The sequence below is a fragment of the Lygodium microphyllum genome, chromosome 10 (genome assembly GCF_053477565.2).
Source record: "Lygodium microphyllum isolate KBCC chromosome 10, Lygodium_microphyllum_v1.1.10, whole genome shotgun sequence".
Taxonomy (NCBI): domain Eukaryota; kingdom Viridiplantae; phylum Streptophyta; class Polypodiopsida; order Schizaeales; family Lygodiaceae; genus Lygodium; species Lygodium microphyllum.
Window position 1 is genome coordinate 113176214 of NC_141144.1, and position 20661 is coordinate 113196874.

General features: G+C 39.9%; 1 protein-coding gene across 2 annotated transcripts; it reads right to left on the reverse strand.

Annotated features, from left to right (window-relative positions):
* Window positions 1-5597: 5597 nt before the first annotated feature.
* Window positions 5598-8606, reverse strand: LOC148030453 (uncharacterized). Of its 2 annotated transcripts, XM_087686775.1 has the most exons (3): window positions 8172-8606; window positions 7561-7659; window positions 5598-7457 (listed from the first exon to the last, which is right to left on the reverse strand). In XM_087686775.1, exons 1-3 carry the CDS (start codon window positions 8406-8408, stop codon window positions 5967-5969), a joined length of 1827 nt encoding a protein of 608 aa, XP_087542901.1. In that variant the 5' UTR covers window positions 8409-8606; the 3' UTR covers window positions 5598-5966. The 2 variants fall into 2 exon arrangements, with proteins under 2 accessions (XP_087542901.1, XP_087542902.1); XM_087686776.1 differs by lacking the exon at window positions 7561-7659.
* Between the last annotated feature and the right edge of the window lie 12055 nt (window positions 8607-20661).

Below are 20661 nucleotides of genomic sequence, written 5' to 3' on the forward strand. Positions count from 1 at the left end.
GCCCCAACCTCTCCCAGAGATAGGATCACCACTTGGAAATCCGTAAAATCCATCCCCTTCCCAATGATACTGGTAGGGGATTTCAACATAGTGGAACAGATTCAAGATTGCTTTGAAAGAAAATGTAACATAATAGGGGGTGCTGAGTTGCTAGAATGGAATGGACTAGTGGGGTTTCACAGCCTGGTAGATATTGGCCAAAATAGGGGGCTTTACTTGGTCTAACAACCAAAGCCCACCATATATGAGGAAAGCTCATCTAGATAGGTCTTATGTATCTACAATTTTCCTTGCATCCTTTGATGACTATGCCCAAACCACTTCACACACCATAGCAATGTCGGATCATAAACCAATGATCTCGTCCTTCTCACTAGCATCATCTACCTCAAGTAGAGTGGGCATGTTCCACGTGGACCCTAAAATCTTTAAATACCATCATGTTCGTAAAGGAATCGAAACGATTTGGTCCAATAATTTTCCATCAACGGGCATCCCACTAGGAAGCTACCATCAAAGAAACCCAAAAACTTTTTAGTAGGGCGAAACAAACACAAACAAGGGTAAGGCAAGAGCGGCAGGAAAAATTGTATCAGGAAATCTGTTACATAGAAGATAGAATAACTAATGGGGAACCCCGCCTTCAAGATCTGCTTCTCTCTAGAAGGCTAGCCCTTAGACATGAAGAGGCCTTAGAAGCTAAGAGATCACACCTCTTTTTTAGAGATTGATGGTCAAACCACACGGATAGACCAACTAAAATAAATTTCAGTATCTTGAAGGCCAAGCAGGTCAATGAGAGGCTTCCCCTGCTTGAAAAACCCAATGGCACCCTTGCCTCTGACCAAGCAAAAAACCTAACGATCACTTTTGACCATTTTTTCAACCTTTTTGGGAAAACAAACAAGCCTACATTAGAGCAGACAGCCGCCAAAGCCATGATTTCTCAGTACAGATAGAGGGTTGTCCCACCTGAATTAATTTCAATTTTGGACATGGACCTTTCAGCGGTTGAGATAGCAAACTCGATTGATTATTTAGCTAAGGGGAAATCCCCGGACCTTGATGGACTTTCCAACGAATTCTTTCAAGAATTCAAAAACCTCTTGGTCATGCCCCTCATGGAGGTATGGGCTGAAGCAGTACATTATGGGGCACTCCCTATCACAATTAACCAAGGGGTGGTTAAACTAATTCATAAGAAGGGAGCTAAGGAGCAACTGAGCAACTGGTGGCCCATAACTTGTCTCAACTCCGCATACAAGGTCTTCGCCAAGGCCTTGGCAAGGAGACTGGTACACCACCTACAAGCTTGGATACGGAAGGAGCAAAAAGGCTTTATTAGGGCCGCTACATATTGGATGCTATCATTAGCTTGTGGGAAGGAATGGAATATGTAGAGAAACAACATCAGGACTTCATGTTTCTCAAGATAGATTTCGATAAGGCCTATGATAGGCTAGAGTGGGATTATACACTACAATCCTTAGTAGACATGGGCTTAGGCAGGAAGTTTGTCAATTTTGTCTCTACTCTACTTGGGAGTCCTACCACAGCCATTTCAGTCAATGGCATTTTAATGGAGTCATTCTGTTTGCAAAGGTCCATCCAGAAAGGATGCCCTCTAGCACCTCTCCTCTTTGCCATACCGGCAGATGGATTAGGCTGGCTCTTAGAGCACTTTAGACTTCATGGTAAAATTAGGGGCATCAAACTACCCAATAAAAAAGAAATGATACTTAATCTATTTGCAAGTGACACTAATGCCACACTCAATAACAATATAGAGTCCATCCTCACCTTTTGGAACTGCTTGGACTTATTCTGTTTAGCCTCAGGCTCCAAAATCAATCATGACTCTTATCCAAGCCCCTCCTCAATGGATCCTGGACGCCGGTTGCCAAATAATCCCGGAATGAGAAGTTTTTTGGCTATTAGGTATCCCAATGGGCTTTGGAATGGCACTAAAACAAAGATGGCAATGGGTAATGAACAAAATCCATTCTAAGCTACAATGATGGAGAGGCTTCCCACAAGGAATTGCTTCACGTAGTTTCATTCTCAAGCATATCCTAATTCCTACCTGTGTCTACTTCCTAGCCTGCTAGCGCCCCCCCAAAGGGTCCCTCAAACAACTCGAATCCTTATTTAGGAACTTTCTTTGGGGTGGAGACCCTTATAAATATAAATGTCCCAAAGTTGCTTGGAACATGTGTACCCTCTCAAAAGATAAAGGAGGATTGGGGCTTACATACCTCTTCTCTCTGTCTGAGAAATTAGCTGCGAAATGGGTTATAAGATGCATGCTTAACCAGGAGGAGGACTCGCAATCCTTCTGCATAGTCAGGTCCAAGGTTTCAATGTCGATCAACACTCCTATTTTAAAGACCTACCAATCCACACCATAGTATTCTCCCCAGACAAGTTCAAACTCCGCATTGCATCCCCACTAGTCAAACATATCTGGGAAGCATGGCAACAATATAAAAGGTTGGTGACCATCCCTAAGGCCCATAAGTTAAGGATATGGAGTGGAAGAGACTCCATCTGGCTAAGCCACACCCTTCCCCCAATTGAACCTCATCAGTATGGGATAGCCTCCAAACTTAACAAGAAAGGAATCAAAATCTGGTTGGACCTTTGGGACAATGACAATAGGACCTAGAGGGACTTGAAAAAGCTCAAAAGGCAATATATGCTGAACAATGAAGACTCAAGGTTCATTCAAGACCGTAAAAGAATCTGGCAAGATTTTAAGCCAATGCTTATTCGATGTAATGTGCAAGTTAAGATGACGGATTTCGGGTGGAACACCAAGTCCTCTCTGCTCCCTCTGCCCAACTTACATAGGGACAACAACAAACTGATCGCTGCCCTCAATCAGAGATGGCTTCTAAACTGGAATATCTGTCAATGGGAATACCGTTTTCAACAAATATGGATCCCCTATCTCCCCTCAAAGATCTCTCATCTGCTATGGCTCATACTCCATAAGGCAGTCTGGACCAAGCTAGAGCAAAACGTATTGGGATAGGCAATGGCCTTTGTCCACGGTGCAAGAGGGATAAAGAAACCATCATGCACCTCTTTATTTTATGCCCAGGTAACATGTGTTATGTCAACTAGTTACAAGAGTTTATCTCCCCCGACCATCCATATAAACTGACATGGAGAGAAATCCTCAGGGGGGAAACAAATGGCCTCTCCCTCTTCCTGTGGACCTTGATATGTGGAATGTTTCTTTGGCCCATATGGCTTGTATACAATGAAAAAGTATTTAACGGTAAAAATGTTGATTGGCTCCCTCAATTTAAAGTGGATCTTTGTTGGCAGGTTCAAAGAAATGCCTGAAAACTAGCGACGCATGATGTGCAGACTTCCATCAAACGTTCAGGTAGTACCAGATGCTCGAAAGAGGAAAGATAAGCTAAAATCAAGAGAGAGATTGCTGAACTGTTCGAGCATTATCAATACAGCTACCAATAGGGACTACACCATCATGATTCCTGCTGATGTCTACTCTACCTCACCTGATTGGGGTCCATCGTCAACAATTTCGCGGGCCACTGGGAACCCCTCTACAATGGATAACACAACGGGGCAAATGGCTAGTAACCCTCATGCCACCCAAGCCATGTTGGATACTGATAATGGATCTCAAGCTGCGCCTTAGACAAATGAAAAAAGGAGCTCACCTCGTTTTATCCAATTAGAATAGCTCCACCAAGTTCGAATGTATAAGTTTTTGGTTTGTAAGTTGGGGTAGCCTTGTAAGGCTTGTAAGTCATGTGGTTGAGAGAGAGGGGCAAGATCCCCAATTGTACATTCTTACCTTTTTAATATTTCACGTCTTTATCGAAAAAAATATTTTATTTTTTATGTCATATTTGATTCTTATACCATTTATTATATTTCTACTTATCAATTTATTAAGTTTTGCAAGATAAAAATATATAAATAATCACTAATATAATCAAATATTATACTAAAAATATTTGATTATAGAATTAACTTTATTAACTTCATATTTTGAACCATTCATTCTAACATTGTTCCACAGTGTATTTTAAATTATAGTATAATGCACTTAAATTTGTGTGCATGTGTATATGTACATGTTTAGATGTGTGTGAGTATGTGTGCGTTGTGTGTTTTATAAATTCGTATCCATTTGTGTGGTCTCATAGGTATACATACTTTTCTCTCATTTTTCTCTCTCTTGTCTCTCCATTCTTTCCCCCCTCCTAACTCTCTTCTTCTTCTTCTTCTTCTTCTTCTTCTTCTTCTTCTCTCTCTCTCTCTCTCTCTCTCTCTCTCTCTCTCTCTCTCTCTCTCTCATCATTTTAATTTTCTCTCCTTTTATTTTCGTCCTCTTATCTCTCATCTCTCTTCACCTTATATGTAGAAATGTTGCATATGCATGTGTTTATATGTATATATGTGTGTATGTGTTGCATGTATATATTTGTGTGTGGACATATGTGTTTATGTGTATTCATGTGTGTATAATTGTAAGCATGTATTTTATAGGTGTGCATCCATTCTATCTCCTCTCCTCTTCTCTTTCTCTCTCTCCGTTTTTTCTCTCATATATATTTATATGTATGAGCATGCATGTATATGCATTCATGTCCACATGTATTTGTATATGCGTGCATGCATACATGTGTATGTGTGCATGTATATTGTTCACGTGTTTTTACAGTCTGTGTATTTGTACATGGTTTTAGAGTATGTATACATTACGTGAACATGTTCATCTATTAAAATTGTTTTAACATTTTACATGTTCAATTAAGAAAACTTCAACTCTCATTTATAATATATGTGCATTTGTGGATGTTTTTAGAGTATGTACACATCGTATATACATGTTCAACCATTAAAATGTCATATCATTTCATACATTTAATTAGAAAAGAAATTTCTCTCTCTCTAGAGAGAGAGAGCCACATAATTTTTCAAAGACTCACCTTTTCCCTTTTTATGAATATATCTAAGAGAGAGAGAGAGAGAGAGAGAGAGAGAGAGAGAGAGAGAATATAGTCCCCACTCACCCTTCAAGGAAAAACCCTCTTTATTCCTTGAATATTAAACTTCTCTTCCTTGTGCCACATAGGCTTGGGAGACTTTTGGTTTATTTGAGATCCCCAACCAAACCTTCAAATAACATATAGAAAAGAATACATTGGAATACATAAGATAGAGAGAGAGAGAGAGCATACTAGGTAGAGGTAAATACAATAAAACACAAGGGAACATGAGTATGAAAGTGGAAGGGTAGAGAGCATGGAGGGGGGGCAGAGGTATAAATTAAAAAAGAGGGTAGAGAAGAGGGAAGAAAGGTAGAATAGGTTAGAGATGAAGAGTACTCAGCAGGAGAAAGCCATTTGAAAAAAGCATAAAGAGACAAGTGACAAAGGAGTTAGAGAGGGACATAGAAAGATAGAGAGAGGGTGTGCATTTTGTGAGCAAGTGAGGCGCATGCTATACAAGAGAGAAATGCTTTAGAATGAAGTTTTGCAAGCGAAGCAAAGCTTCATGCACATAAGCTTGTAGACTTGCATTCACTCTCCTTCGTCAAGAACATAGGAGACTTAAGAACATAGAGCTCATTTCTCAAATAGTATATGTTTCTACATAACAAAGAAAGGAGAGGAAGGGATAAAGCATCTAGAAACTTTGTCACTTGAAACTTCCAACTCTATCACACATATGCACAGTAGGTTACAGAAGGGAATGTGAACAGCCAAACTAGGAATTGTTAGTCTTAATCAGCAAGTGCTCTGAGGGTTGAAATAGGAAGATGCTTGTCTTATGGCATATTGAGCTGTATGCTGTTGCTTCTGAACCGTCTTCTGTGGCCAGCATTTGCAATTCCCTTTCCTTCATGCCCCTTTTGACCTCTGTGATCAGGATACTGGGAAATGGGTAAGGAACACCCTGTACTATATGATATGTCACTCTCATATCCTGGATGATCGATCATACATTGGGTGAGAATGGGTGCTAACTTTGCCTCTTACTGTTAATAAGGGATTACCAACACCCCTAATTTGTTCTAACCTTGCAACTACTTGCCCTTCATCGTGTACATTTGGTAACCTAAGCTCACAGCTAGTATAGTTTGCAGGAGAGTCACTTTGACAATCTTCACTTTCTGATGAAAGGCCATCAGTTTTTGTGGAATTAGTAATACCACAATCTACATAACGGGTCCTCCCTTCTTTCTGCCTAATTAAAAGATCATGCCATTCCTCATCAGCATCATAATCAGTATCCGTCTCCATAACATTTCGTGCATTTCTAAAGGTCTGATGCTGGTGATATTTGACAGTCAACTCATTTTTCTGGTTGTCATTAGGTACTCTAAAGGATGATCTGCCCCTTGTCCTTGAGGCGTGTCTTTGTTTAGTCCTCAGTCTATCTTTCAGAGGGTGATGATGTGGCTTGGAGTCAATGAACCATTGACCATATACGTCCACTGCACCTCCATGAGAAACTCTCTCACTTTTATACTTACTTTGTTCACATGCCTGAAGACCTATGGTGCCTTCAGATTCAACATTCCAGCAGGTAGATACCATGGCATCTTCAGATTGGTTTCCTGCATCGTTATTTCTGCTGGGCTGCAGAGTTTGAGCAGCATACGAGTGGCCTGTATCATTGCAGGATGCATTTGACAAGATGGTTGTATATTTCTGTGGCAGAAGTCCAATTGGTGCATTCGTTTCTACTTGCAAGGTGTCTACAGCTTTTTGAAGCATTTGTGTTTTCTTAGCCTCCTCAAGACAGACGTGTGCATTGTGCATTCTCCTGTCTTTGTCCAAGAATGACTGGAGCTCTTTGTTCAAATCATCCAAAGCCATACACCTTTCTTCAAGCTCAATACTCGCCTCAGCAAGCTTCATTTGGACTCTCTCCTCCCGTAATGCCTCAGACACTTGAAGCATTCGATGCTCTTCTTCCATCTCCTCCTTCAGTTTGATGTGCTCATTCTTGAGCTTCTCCAGCTCTGCCTTGTCATCACCTATCTCCCTTAGGAGCTCATCACACACATCCTCTACAAGCTGCCGGGCTTTCCTCTCTTTCTCTAACTCATTTTCTGCTTTGCTGACTGCCTTGTTGCTCTCAGTCAAGCTCTTTGACAGTCTCTTGTTCTCCATTTCAACCTTCTTTCTTGCAATCCTCTCCTTGTCTAGCTCCTTGCCCAATGCAAGTATGACAGCCTGTACCTTCTCCATGGCTGTTTCTTGTATAGAATTTTGCAGGAAAGGCTCCATGCCCCTTGATGCAGATTTCTGGCAATGTTTAGGCTCCTGCAGACGTGTATGTTCAGGATCTGGGCCGAGGGCAGGAAGACCCAGATTATCCTTGGAATGCGCACGTGGACCATTGAACGCTCTTACATAATCTCTGGGAGAGGTGATCAAGGTGGAGTCTGCAAGGGGATCCATCTGGACAGCAGTCAAAGAAACAGGTAACAGCAATTAAGCATTCATTAAGCATTGCCATTTGCTGCAGAGAGCTTGGAACTGATTAATGGACCCGCAGATTTACCAAAAGAGGGGAGCTTGATGCAGAAGAGGAAGCATTCCTTAGGCGGACAAGACTAACGGGGCTTGCCGTTAGAGGAGCTGATTCAGATCTTGGAGCCATCTGGGATAGGAAAGGAGCTCATGAGAGGAAGGGGATTAAGCATTATTAGAGCGGATCAAGCACAAATGCTAAACTACTAAACGCGAATTAGGTAGGAGTGGCGAGCAAAGATGAATTAGGCCTAATTAGAGCGGCTTACTAAACACGAATTAGGTAGATTTACTGGCATTCACGGATCGATTAAGCGCATTTAGAACGGATTAAGCATCGATAATGGCTATTAAGAAGTAAAACTTACTGACCAACACAAATCACATTCAGAGCGCATTAAGCATGAAGAATGGCTGCTAAGAAGCAATAAATTCCTGGCGAGCACAGATCGCATTTAGAGCGGATTAAGCATCAGTAATGGCTGTTTAAGCGTGATTACTATAAATAAACATGAGTACTGGGAGTCGAGCAAAAATTACTGGTGAAGATGGAAGGATTAAGCACATATAAAGCAGATTATGCATATATAAAGCATGATTAACTGGCAATAAGAGACGGATTAAGCAAGAGAAATTTCTGACCTTGGAATTGCGTCTAAGCAATGGGCTCGGGTGTCTGTGCATGGAATTGGGGGAGCCGGAGGAGGCGGAGGATGGGCGGGGCTGAAGGTGGCTGCGGGGGCTCTCATCGGGGCCGTCCGCGCGGGGGGTGTTGGGGAGGGGATAGACGGTGGAGATGTCGTCGTCGTCATCCTCGATCATGAGGTGATTCTGCTCCCAGAGAGAGGCAAGGGGGCGGGTGCCAACTAAGGTCGCCATAGCTGCTTCTGCTTCTTCTTCTTCTTCTTCTCGTCTTCTTTCTTTCTTCTGTTGCTGTATTTCTATTGACCCTTGAGAGCTCTATTCAAGGCCGCCATGGCTGCTGCTGCTGCTGCTGCTTCTTCTTCTTCCTTTACTGTGCCTCGTCTCTCTCTCTCTCTCTCTCTTTGTTGCTTTGAGATGCAAGATTCATAGGCATGCCATTTTTAAGTCTTGAAAATCAGATGATTTTATGTTGAGCGATGACAATGGCGTTAAATAAATAAATAAATAAATAAAAGATGTGTTTCTTGATGGTGATAGTTCCTGTTGACGATGACTGCACCGGCCCTGGCACGTCCAGCGTGGCATTTGGACTCCCTTGGCGCCCCACCCCCTTCTAGCTTGGGCGTATGAGGGGTTCCCCTTGGGCCCCCCCTCTAGCTTGGGCACATGATGGTTCCATTGGCAAGCCAATGTCAACTTTGCTCGACACGATGGATACCAAAAATGTGGACACATGTAGGATCAGCTTCCCTGAGCCGATGTCAACTTTGCTTGACACGATGGATACAAAAAGTGTGGGCACATGTAGGATCAACTTCCCCGCTGACTTCTCTATAATTACATGCACTTGCTAGATCATCTTTTTAAAATAATGCAGACCCTTGCTCTCAAGAGGAGTAAGGTGGAGACACAGGGAGGTGGTTATCCCTACTCTTATGAGGGTGGGGGGAATAGCTTCAACCTCCACCCCAATCCTACTTACTGGCACTTGCTGCATCATTGTTGCTGCAACGAGTAGAAAGGTGGAGAGGGAGGGAGGTGGCTATCCCTACTCTTATGAGGGTGGGGATAGCTTCAACCCACACCAACCCTGCAAGCCCTCGTGAAAAATAGGGTACTAACATAATATTAGAGGCTCCTTGGGAATCATTTCTCCCTCACTTTTCAACAACATAAGCAAATCTAATTACGAATTGTCTCTTTGGTTTTTGTTAAATATCTTGGACAATGTTTGCATATTACAATGGGGCCTAAGATGCCCCTCCACGTATAAGTGAAATTTACTTATGTTGGTAGTGGGGGTGGTTGTAATCAACACAGAGATGACAATTTACAAAGGGTATGGAGAATTAAAGTAAATAGAGTACCCCTACTCTATCAACTAGGTGGAGTTAGTGTAACGCAAGAAATCTCTAATGGAATGATTAGCCCCTTGTCTCTCTCCATGATCTTTGTGATGTTATTATTACTTGGGTGAGGTCTATATATTATTTTCTTGTGGATGGATGTGTCTCCAACTAGCATTGTAGTGATGCATGCTAGTTAAGGGCTTACATGTGTCTTGTCCCTAGGACCCCAATCTTGCACATGTTAATTAACCTAATTAACCTACAAAGGTAGGTAGTGCGACTTGCAACAGAGCATTCATGCACAAGTCTTTCCTTGTGGGATCCCAATCATATGGGCAACAACCATTTTGCAGATAAGTGGAATTTTTTGCACAATTAGAAAAGAGATGGGTTCTGGACAATTACCCCAAAGCGCCATAGTTTACCACAAGAAATACAAAAACTAGGCATTCGATATAGGCCATAGTTTTCTATGTGAAGGTCAAACTGAGAGGCCAATAAATGCCCAAGGCCATGGCCATAGTTTATGTGCGAATGGCTCAATGTTCACCAAATACATTTTTGTTAGTAGATGCAAAAACCATTAACTCAAAAATTTGGATGGGCACATATTTGCCATTTTGATAGTTGGTATTTTTGTAAACTTCAAGTTCTTACACACTCTCCTCTAAATTTTGAAGGTATTTATGAAAGGTTTGCAATTCATGTCACATTAAACCTTGGTTTTTACATTGGAAGGGCCCTCTTAGACTTGTGCTATTGAGCGATGAAGTGAAGATAATACATGTATTTTTGAGAGTACTACTTTCACTTCCCCAAGTTGTGTTCTTTTCGAAGTACAAGTTGATTGTGCACACCCAAACGTTATTAGACTCAATTATGTCCATCTTGCTGCATGGAGCACTCAGATCTCACATTGTTGCTTGCATGTGTTGGATTAGGAACATTGCCTCCAACTTCTAATGTTGTTAATGACACTTTGGTTGTTTTCTCCCTATTTGTAGGGCACCCTTTGTTTCTCGTCATAGGCATGTATTGCCGCCTAGCACACACCTTGGACAAGCTGGTCAACTTTGTATATGGATAGCTAATCTCTTTCTTGGGATCTTGTATGAAAGTGGGATTTGGTGCAAGCCAAGAGCCTTGCCACGCTTAAGTTCTTTTACTTAGCATAGAGGGGCTTTGCTATCAAAGCACTGTGGCCACACAAGTCTTGACTTGTGTGGACCCTATAGTATAATACAAAAAAAGATGGCAATTGACGGCCAAAGAAAGGAGTAGATATTTAAGAAAATGCTTTCGAAAAGAGAAAGAGAGAGAGGGGGAGTGGTTTACATATTGCCATGTATGCATACTTGTAGGAGTATTCCTAGTATCACCATTTTTGGTGATACTTATTCCACTTGCTGGAGTCTTCCTAGTATCACCATTTTTGGTGATACTTGTTCCACTTGCTAGTCCCATAATTTTAGGGCCACAAGTCAAGCACTTGAGCCACACTCTGATGAACTTGATCATATGACCTTAGATAGGTCGAATGGACTTAGGCGAGGCCTGCTGGCCCCGAACCAACCCTTATTTTTCGAGATACAATTTATCGTTTCCTCCATAGAGAAGGAACATGCATGTGTGATGGCTCTAAATAACTTATCATTTTCTCATCTCAAATTAGTGCATGTGTCATGGCTTTAAATGATTAAAAAAAGAAAGAAAGGTAAGCATATGGTTGGAATAGGCTCTAAGGCTAGCACAAGCTAAAGATAAGCTTTCTGTTCAATCATCGCGCTCATGTTCATTTGCTAAATCAGGAGATTATGACGAATAAAGATAATGATAAAAGGGCCCGATTTGCAGCACAAAAGGACAAATGACACCTTTCCGTGAGCGGGGCGTGACCATTGTTCGCGATTCGGGGCTTGGGTTTACGGGACCATTCATGTGGGGACTTTCACGCCCTTCCGATACAAAAAAAAAAAAAAAACACTACTACTAAAAAGGTAGACCTTTCACATAAAATTATTCACATTTTCCATTTTTACATAAAATTATACACATTTTCCATTTTTGTTACTACAAATTTTATAAATCTCAATGTTTCGAACGCTTTTTTAATAAAATTCATTGGAAAAATAAGAATCATGATACCATTTCTAAACATACACATGACAATTTCAAACATCATTTGCAAATGGCCGCTTATGAATTTTCGTTACCTGAATCAAGTCCTAGTTTTTGCCATTTTAATTGTTGGAAGTGTAGAAACTGCTAGTACATGAATATACTCTTCAAACCTTAGATCCTTGATATACAATGCACATGGAATTTTGAAGTAAACACCATGGTTGTTGCGAGAAGGTGATTATGGTAAGCCACCAAATGTCTTTGCATGCACATGAGAGTGAACAATTCGACCAAATCAATCCGAAATGGATGTATCGAAAGTCAATACACATTATGTTGTTAGTTATCATGGTGGATGCCATAACATAGGAAAATCCTATAGTTAAAGTCATTCACCATAATTAACCATGAACCAATAATATTCTCTTGCCATGTAAGCTTACCATGATTGTGGTAGCCTTGAAAAACCTCTAAAATTTTTAATTGTAGGTTTCGAATTTGATAAAGTTGGGGCAATTTTAGTTACATATTTGTGTGAGTTATCAATTAGAGCCTTGGAAAAAACCTACACATTTTAGTTGAAGTTTTGGCTTTGTGAACATATGAGCACACCAATCTAGCATGTCCCTAGTAACAATTGTGTTACCCCACGGGTAGTAGGATAAATAACATTCCCCCTTAAACCCCACTAGTATAGTGACCACACTAATCCAAAAATGGGAAAAGATTGTTGATGGAATCTTGTTAGAAGCTTAGTGTTTACACCCGTTGTAGATCTACGTTGGCTTCTTTTGACAAATTGGAAGCATTAACACTCTTAGCATGAGCTTTTTCAATTGTGCTAGTATGGCTCACCTTAGCACAGTCTTCTTTCTACGAGTTCTTTTGTCAACCATGTGAGGTTTACTTTATTTTAAAGAAGCATGTCATATTTCAAAGTGTATCTTGAGTTCACACACACACACACACACACACACACACACACACACACACACACACACACACACACACACACACACACACACACATGCGCGCGCATGCACGCACGCATGCACACACGCACGCACGCACGCACGCACGTGCGCGCACACACACACACACACAACCTAATGCCACAAGGGGGGTTCGGGCATGGGCTTCCCTCCAAATATTAGTGTAGTCTCTTTTGACATGCATTAGTTTAAGTCTTGGATACAAACTTGGGAAAAAGGTTTGATCATTTGATCTCTCCTTAGTTTGAAGGGTCTCGTATAATATTATTTTTGTGTTTGATACTTGTACTAATTTGATTTTAAGGGGCTTACTTTTTTATCCTAATAAATTGACCTTGGTGAGTTGTTTTGGTCCTTCTGGCTCATGTCATTTTAGAAAGGCTTTACTTACTATCAATGTTTGGGAGGATCACTTGTAGTGAGCTAAAGAGCAACGTACTATAGTTTAATGGAATTATTCAATACCCTTTTGTTCTTATTAGAACTTGTGATTAAAGACTTCTCAAATTAAAGTAAGTGAACTTTGCCATATTCTCTTTGCTACCTATCTTAGCTACTGACTATTCCATAGCTACTTATGTACACATGCATGCCAATGACAAACTTTAGAAAGCCAATTCATTTTGGAAAGACCATGTTGGTTCTTTTGTCTTTTAAAGTACCCTAATCTAAACCAATCCACATTCCCGTTCCTAAAACAAATAAACATCCTTAGCAATCTTTACATTCATGTTTAATGTAAACATTTGAATGGGATGTGATAGACAATAAATCTTATTTGGCTTTAAAGTTTCTTTTTTAAAACTCTTGATGCTTGATCACTATAAAAACTTTGTACCAACCTCTTTTTACATTGACTTTATACCACGAATTTATTCTTGGATTAGAATCATCCAACGATCATGACTTTGAAAAGAAGCAACATTCTTTGTCTTTGCCATCAAGAGTGCTCAAGTTAACAAACCTCTTTATTGTTTTGATCGACACAAAATTGGTCTCAACAATGCTGAAAATGAGATGAAACATACATCTCTTCACACATAAGACTAGTCTGATTTCCAAGACTTTAATGATTAGAAACTTAAGTTTGAACATGAGCTATTGTTATTCTCCCTTTTTTATTTCTTTTTCATTTTCAATTCATGACTTTGGGCCCCACAAACTTACTTGCCTTGGACAAGATTGCCCAACATATCTTTTACCATGTTAGACCCCATAGTTATGCCTTTTAAGTTTACTACTATTAACAAATAATAGAGGGATTTATGCCTTTCAAGTTTACTAGTAACAAACAATAGAGGTAACACAAGTCAATGCATTGTCGTAATTTTATGTAAGGCCTTAAAACATGTTTAAATATCCCATGCCATTTCTAAACATGCAAATTTCATTGTGCTTAAAGTATTTTCACAACAAAGTGAAGTTGCCACCTCATATTGGCATGTGATTACCATCACATATGTTCAAAGTGCTTTACGTAGTTACCATAAACAAACTAATTGAAAATGATGGCCTCATTCGATTTCAATTTTGGTTCCTAATTTTCAATGTTGATCTTGGCTTTGTATTTATCATCTTACAAAACAAAGTAGTTTCCCAACAACTTTAGTAGCTCTTTTCTAATATATGTTATAGCCTATGGGTCTTTACAATCCAAGCACTTATGTTTAAGCTAGTATAGTCTTCTACTCTTGTCATTTGTGACATAAATCCTCGGTTTATGCCTCGCTAAAAATCTAAAGACTTAATTTAGAGGCATTAGATACCTTCAAGTCAAGTTCATTTATAGGAATTCATGAGGATCTAAAAACATGAATGACCGAGTCTAGCTTTAGATCCAAGAAAATACTACATAGTGCATACTACACACTAAATTAAACAAACATGGATCATAAATGTTGATTCAAGAATAACCGTGGAGTCAAATAAGTAAAGTCAAAGAAACATCACATCCATTATTTAGAAAGGTTTACATTGAGCACTCGAGTGTGTGAGCCCTTTAATGGTTGCATCTAGTATTAAGGTTAAAGTAGAAGAGCAACCAAAGGAGAAGAGCATCCAATGAGGTATATGTACATATAAGAGAGTAGAAAGAAAAAAATCAAGCATAAACTACATTGAGCACTCAATTGTGTGAGCCCTTTAATGGTTGAATCTAGTATTAAGGTTAAAGTAGAAGAGCAACCAAAGGAGAAGAGCATCCAATGAGGTATATGTACACAAGAGAGTAGAAATTAAAAAATCAAGAATAAACTACAATGAGACATCCCCTCATTGAAATTTTAAGTTAGGTTACAATTTCCCACACTCTTAGAGCTAATTCACATGTCAAGGCTTGGGTTTAAACTAGGGGCTTCTCTTGAGAGCACTTGTTAGTTAGTTCTCAGTAAGTAAATGAAAGGAAACAATGCACAACAAGATAACAACAAAAAACAAGTATGAGAGAGAGAATATGAGTGTCTATTATACCACGTTGATACAATTGATTGGCTAAAGACTCTATCCACTCATACTCTCCTATCAACATTGATGGTGGTATGGGAGATGTTGGATGGAGGATATTGAGGATAGAAGGTATAAGTACTCAATACCTACAGTGTATTGGAGGAGGGTAGCATCACCTATGTATACATAATGGTGGAGGTTGACTAGTCATAAATTGACATGGGTGTTTAATCTTGACTCATTTGATTGACCATATGCTACTACTCATAGATATGACATATGATAATTTAGGGAATATTCCCTATACCATCGGTCTAGGGGTTCCCTCTCACATTTCCTACCAAGGGGGCTAATGGCGACCCCTAGTAGGGTTGTTGCCTCATATCTTGCCAATAGTGGGACCTAATAACAAGGACTCCCCTATGATCCCCAAATGTGGGCTATTGCCCTAAAGCCCACCAATAGGGACACCTAATAACTTGCCACCTAGTATAATATGTCCCATGTGTATATTCCACTAGTATTCATAAACTCTTCCCACTTGAATGAATAATCAAGTCCACATAGGGTGTCTCATAACCATATGGTCTAAAGGATTAGACCCTTTCCATGTCTAACCTAGGAGACCTGCAAATGTCCATTGCATATCATAGTTTCTGTTACTAAATTGATTGGTTATTACACATTCTCTATTTAGTAAATTTATGTGAATAAATTAATGACTCACTTTTCTTTAAGTGTTGATGATGATCTAGCATGGCCATGAGACCATTTAGAGACCAGTATTCCTAGTGCATCACTTAATGGGGTGATCAGAGCACTGTGACGGGGATATCTCGTATAGGCAATACAAGTTATGAAAGGGGAAGGAAGTGTCTACCAAGTGTAAGAGTGTACACAAGAACCAAGGAGTCACACATAAATGAAGATGGATTGAGTTCTAAGAAGAGGAAGTGCATTAGCATTGTGTATATGTATTTATGTGTGCATCCAGGGACGCTTAGGAATGTTTACTTGTGTGTAATGAGTATTGCATTCATTTGGGGTCATCCTCTCCCTTACAAGTCAAGGTTTACGGTCTTTTCTCTTTTAATGAATTAAGGAGAGAAGTAATTCTTTCACTAAGAAAGACAAGAGAGGTAATTCTCTCACTAAGAAAGACAAGAGGTAATTCTCTCACTAAGAAAGACGAGAGATGTAATCCTCTAGAAGTGAGGAGAGAAGTGATTTTCTCTTTCTAAGTTCTAAGAGGACACAAGCTTTTGTGTGGAAGTCAATCTTAAGGTTGGGGCCCAAGGCAATCTAATGAACTCTCCTTATCTATGGGTCAAGGTGGTTGCGTGGACCATAAGTTAAGAATAGAGTTTAAAAAGCTAATCTTCTTAAAATAGACATGGTGAATCCATTTTTAAAATATCTCACGATAAAAAGACGATCTCAAAAAATGACCCACGTAGCTTATCAGAAACGGTGAGATCTACAACTTTTGTGTTGGACGTTTTTCCATTCGAGCAATGCACAGAGAGATATTCCAAAATTGGTATTGTAGAGTAGGTCCTAGAGCAGCCACATCTTGCATGAAGATCAACCTTTCCAATCTTGGCACTCAGGTCTCTCTCCAAGAAGAGAAGATCTTAGAGCCTATAAAAGGGAGGCTCTCCTTGGATGTGGAGGAGGTGAAGGAAGCATCACTTTGCATGCATGTAAGAGGAGAGAATGTGGTTCGAGTCTCACAAAGTGTTGCGGAAGCTCTACTGAAATCAAGCACCAAGAAGAGAGCCCTACACATATTGTATAGGAGAGAAAAGAGAAATCGGGAAGATTGAAGGAGCCAACTTCCGAGTTGTGCAAGTGCTCACCGGTTATATACCGTGCAAGGATTTGTGTAAGTTCAAGGTCACCAACCCTCAAGTTGTGCAAGTGCTACAGAAGCTCTCCTGAAATCAAGCACCAAGAAGAGAGTCCTACACATATTGTGTAAGAGAGAAGGAGAGATTCAAGAAGGATCAAAGGGTGCCAACTTTCAAGTTGTGCAAGTGTTAGCCGGTTGTATACTGTGCAAGGAACCGTGATCTTGTTCCCAAGATCTACAAGTTAAGAATTGGTTTATGTGTAATGGAGGAGCTTGCTCCTTGTTAATAATATAACTCCACAAGGGGGGGGGGGGGGGGACTGGTCCATCTTCCAGTCCCTAGTGTGTTGACAATCTCTCTATCTCTCTCTCTTTCTCTCTACATCTTTCTTTTCTCTCATCTGCTTTCTTTGTGCCAGCATAATATTCACTATATATCTTTTAAGTATATAAGAAGGTTGAGCGTGTATCTCAGATCTTATAACAGTGGTATTAGAGCAGGTCTCTTTGCTTTTCTTAAAGTAAAGGCGATCCTTGCAAGAAGAAGGTAAAGATGGCAATTGATGAAGTGCCTACAAGTGAGCAATTACAAGCTCAATTGACAAAGTATCGTAGCTTGTTGGAGATTCTCGAAGTATATCAATTGATTAAGAGCTTAAGGGCAAGGAAAGAAGCTACTTATGTAGGACTGGATCCTCCAAAAGATGGTGATATTGGAGGAAACACCATTGCACCAATTGATAGTGAAGGTGCAAAGCATCCAATTGCTGAGAAGCTTCCTAGAAGGAAGAAGGACTGTTAGGTCAAGAATAGTAAAAAGACCTCACCTCAAGAGAGGCGGATAAGGAGAAAGTCATCTCCCTCAGCAACCAGCTACTCCCCTGATTACTCAAGTTCCTCCTCCTCATCATCATTTGCTAGTTCCTACTCTCTTGGTTCTAAGTCTCGTGCAATCCACAAATGGACAAAGAGGGACCATAAGAGAAGTAAGCTTAAGAAGACATTAGGAAAAAAATGAACTCACAAATGGGCCCTTAAAAATAATATAGTTTAAGATGTAGGTCTTTTGGATTGTCCAATAGGAAGGCTAGATGTTGACATCCAAGGATGGTGAATATTCTCTCTCCAAATCTTGGGTTTTTTAATTAAAAAAAGAGGTAGTGGGGGATTAAAAAAAAGGGAGAATGAATAATACACAAAATTTGAGTTTCTCTCACCTCGTATCCCCCCCTTTTTTGGAAAATTTTCAATTTTGGTTTTTTTCCCTCTTATGAAATTAGTTTGACCCAAAAGTTGAGCAACATACCACTTTCCCTCTCTTCTCTATACTTGTGAATTTTAGTCTCCATTGAAGCTCCCTGGTGAGAGTAATTAGGGTTTTGAGCTTTCTGCTTACCTCTACACTTTCTTCTCCATGTAGCTCCAGATTTTGGGCAAAACACAGGTGCCCATCTCTCTTTGCATTTTCTCTTGTTTGCTATTTTTTCAATAGGGTTCGATGTCGTTTCTTACTATTATTGTTGTTTTACATAGCAGAGATTGTTTTGGGCAGGAGGCACATATGCTCATCTCTCTCTCTCTCTCTCTCTCTCTCCCCCTCTCTCTATGTGTTATTTCTCTTTTATGTTGTGTTCTCAATAGAATTTGATGTTGATTCTAATTGTTGTTTTCTTGCAGGGTTTATTTGAAGTAAGAGGCAAAGGTGTTAATCTCTCTCTCTCTCTCTCTCTCTCTCTCTCTCTCTCTCTCTCTCTCTCTCTATGTTTAGTTTTTTTTGCTGCTATTTTTTCAATATAGCATGATGTTAGTTCTAACCCTTGTTGTTGTTGTTTTACTATAGAGATAATTTTGGGTGACATTGCATAAGTGCTTATCTCTCTCTCCCTCTCTCTTTCTCTCTCTATGTTTCCTTTTTTCTACTGTTTTTAAAGTATAACTTCATGTAAATACTAAGTCTTGCTATTGTGTTTTAAAGAGATCAATTTGGGCAAGATTGGATAGGTGCTCATTTATTTCTCTCTCCCGCATACTCACACACTATCTCTTTCTTCCTCTATGTATTTTCCCTTTTCTACTATCTTTACAATAGCAATTGATGTTAGTTCTAACTTAAGGATCAATTGTTGTTGCAGCACTTAGCACAAGGTAGAGCAAAGATTCTATAGCTCAATTTACGGGTAAATTTGTCATATTTTGCAGTGCTAAAATTTATTCATTTAATTAGTGACTTTTATGTTTGATGGGGTTGATGTTTTCTTTTGTCCATGATTTGCAATGGGTTTTGATAAGCAAGGATTCAATCTTATCTTCAACAGATCAGCTTATAGGTAGATTGTCCCTATTTTGTGTTGCTTTTATTCATGTAGTTATCTAGATATTTTTTGTTAAAAGAGATTAAAATTATGGTATTTATGTAAAATCATACACTTGCTATAAGATTTCCACATCAACACATTTACATATGCATGTTAACTTTACAAAGACGTAAGTAAAGCCATAACTAAATATCATATGTGAACAACCCTTAATGGTTTAAAACTTAAGGTTTTTAAGGTAGAACTAGTTTAGTTCTTGTTTCATTGTTTCATTTCACACTTTCTCTCTTCATCTCTTTATATCCACCACATCCCTCCTACCTGCTACGATGGATGCTCACGCACACTTTGACGAGTGGATCCACAAGACTATCTTTGCCAGTTATGGTGACGAGATATTTCAAGTTTTCTCTAAGAACTTCAATCTTGAAAGCGTGCTCTCATCGCTGGATCCCCCCTTTAGGTTTTGGAAGACTTTGTGAGCACCATTGCTACTTGCACATACTCCATCGAGGGATCCGACCTGACTTGGGTGCCTCTAGAATAGCTCATGGTATTTCGGGCAAGGAAGAATCACCAAAAAGTGGTGAATAGGTGTCTGGCCCATGTGGATCCTTCACACAGAGTATGTATTGTTCCCATGGGTAGTGCACCAGGTACAATACCTTTGGATCTCGTGGAGTGTGATTGCACATTAGCAATTTACCTCCTTGCATTGGATACACCCCTAAAGGAGGAGAGCGATGAAGATACAACTCCATAGGTTGTTGTTGCTATCACATACACGCAAGAAGAGCCAATTTAAGAGCTCATAAAAGTTGAAGAGGAACATCGAGTGGTGGCAAAGCAAGGGTTGGCTCTCATGGTGCCATCTTCTTTAGAAGAGCCACAAGTCAACAAACCCAACCTTGCCTCCTTGATGCCCATCCAAGTAGATGGTGTACAATACTTGCTTCTGTCAAATGTGCTGCAATACTTGGAAATGAAGGAAGAAGATTTGTTTTCCATCCTAGTCAGGGATTCAATGGAAGACATGATCGATTATGATTACATGGATGTGCATTCGACGATGGCAGAGATTGGACGATATGATGGCACAAGTTTAGATACAATGAGTGTCATCATAGAAACACAAGAGCATATTACCTCGTTTGAAGAAGATTACCTTGTGTTGAATGCTGAATTTGAAGCACTACAGCATGATCTCTTCAGATCAAGGCCCCAGCTTCCTACCAAGGAGTTTGCAGATCCCTCTGCCCAAAGAGGTGCCTTGCTGACACACAAGGAATTGAAGATACAAGATGATCTGGAGAAGGTGAGATTTCTAACTACCATATATTTTTATGTGACGAAACTTGATGATAGGGTGCATTAGGTCCCCCAGAGTCGGTGAGATCTTGGCAAAAAATGATG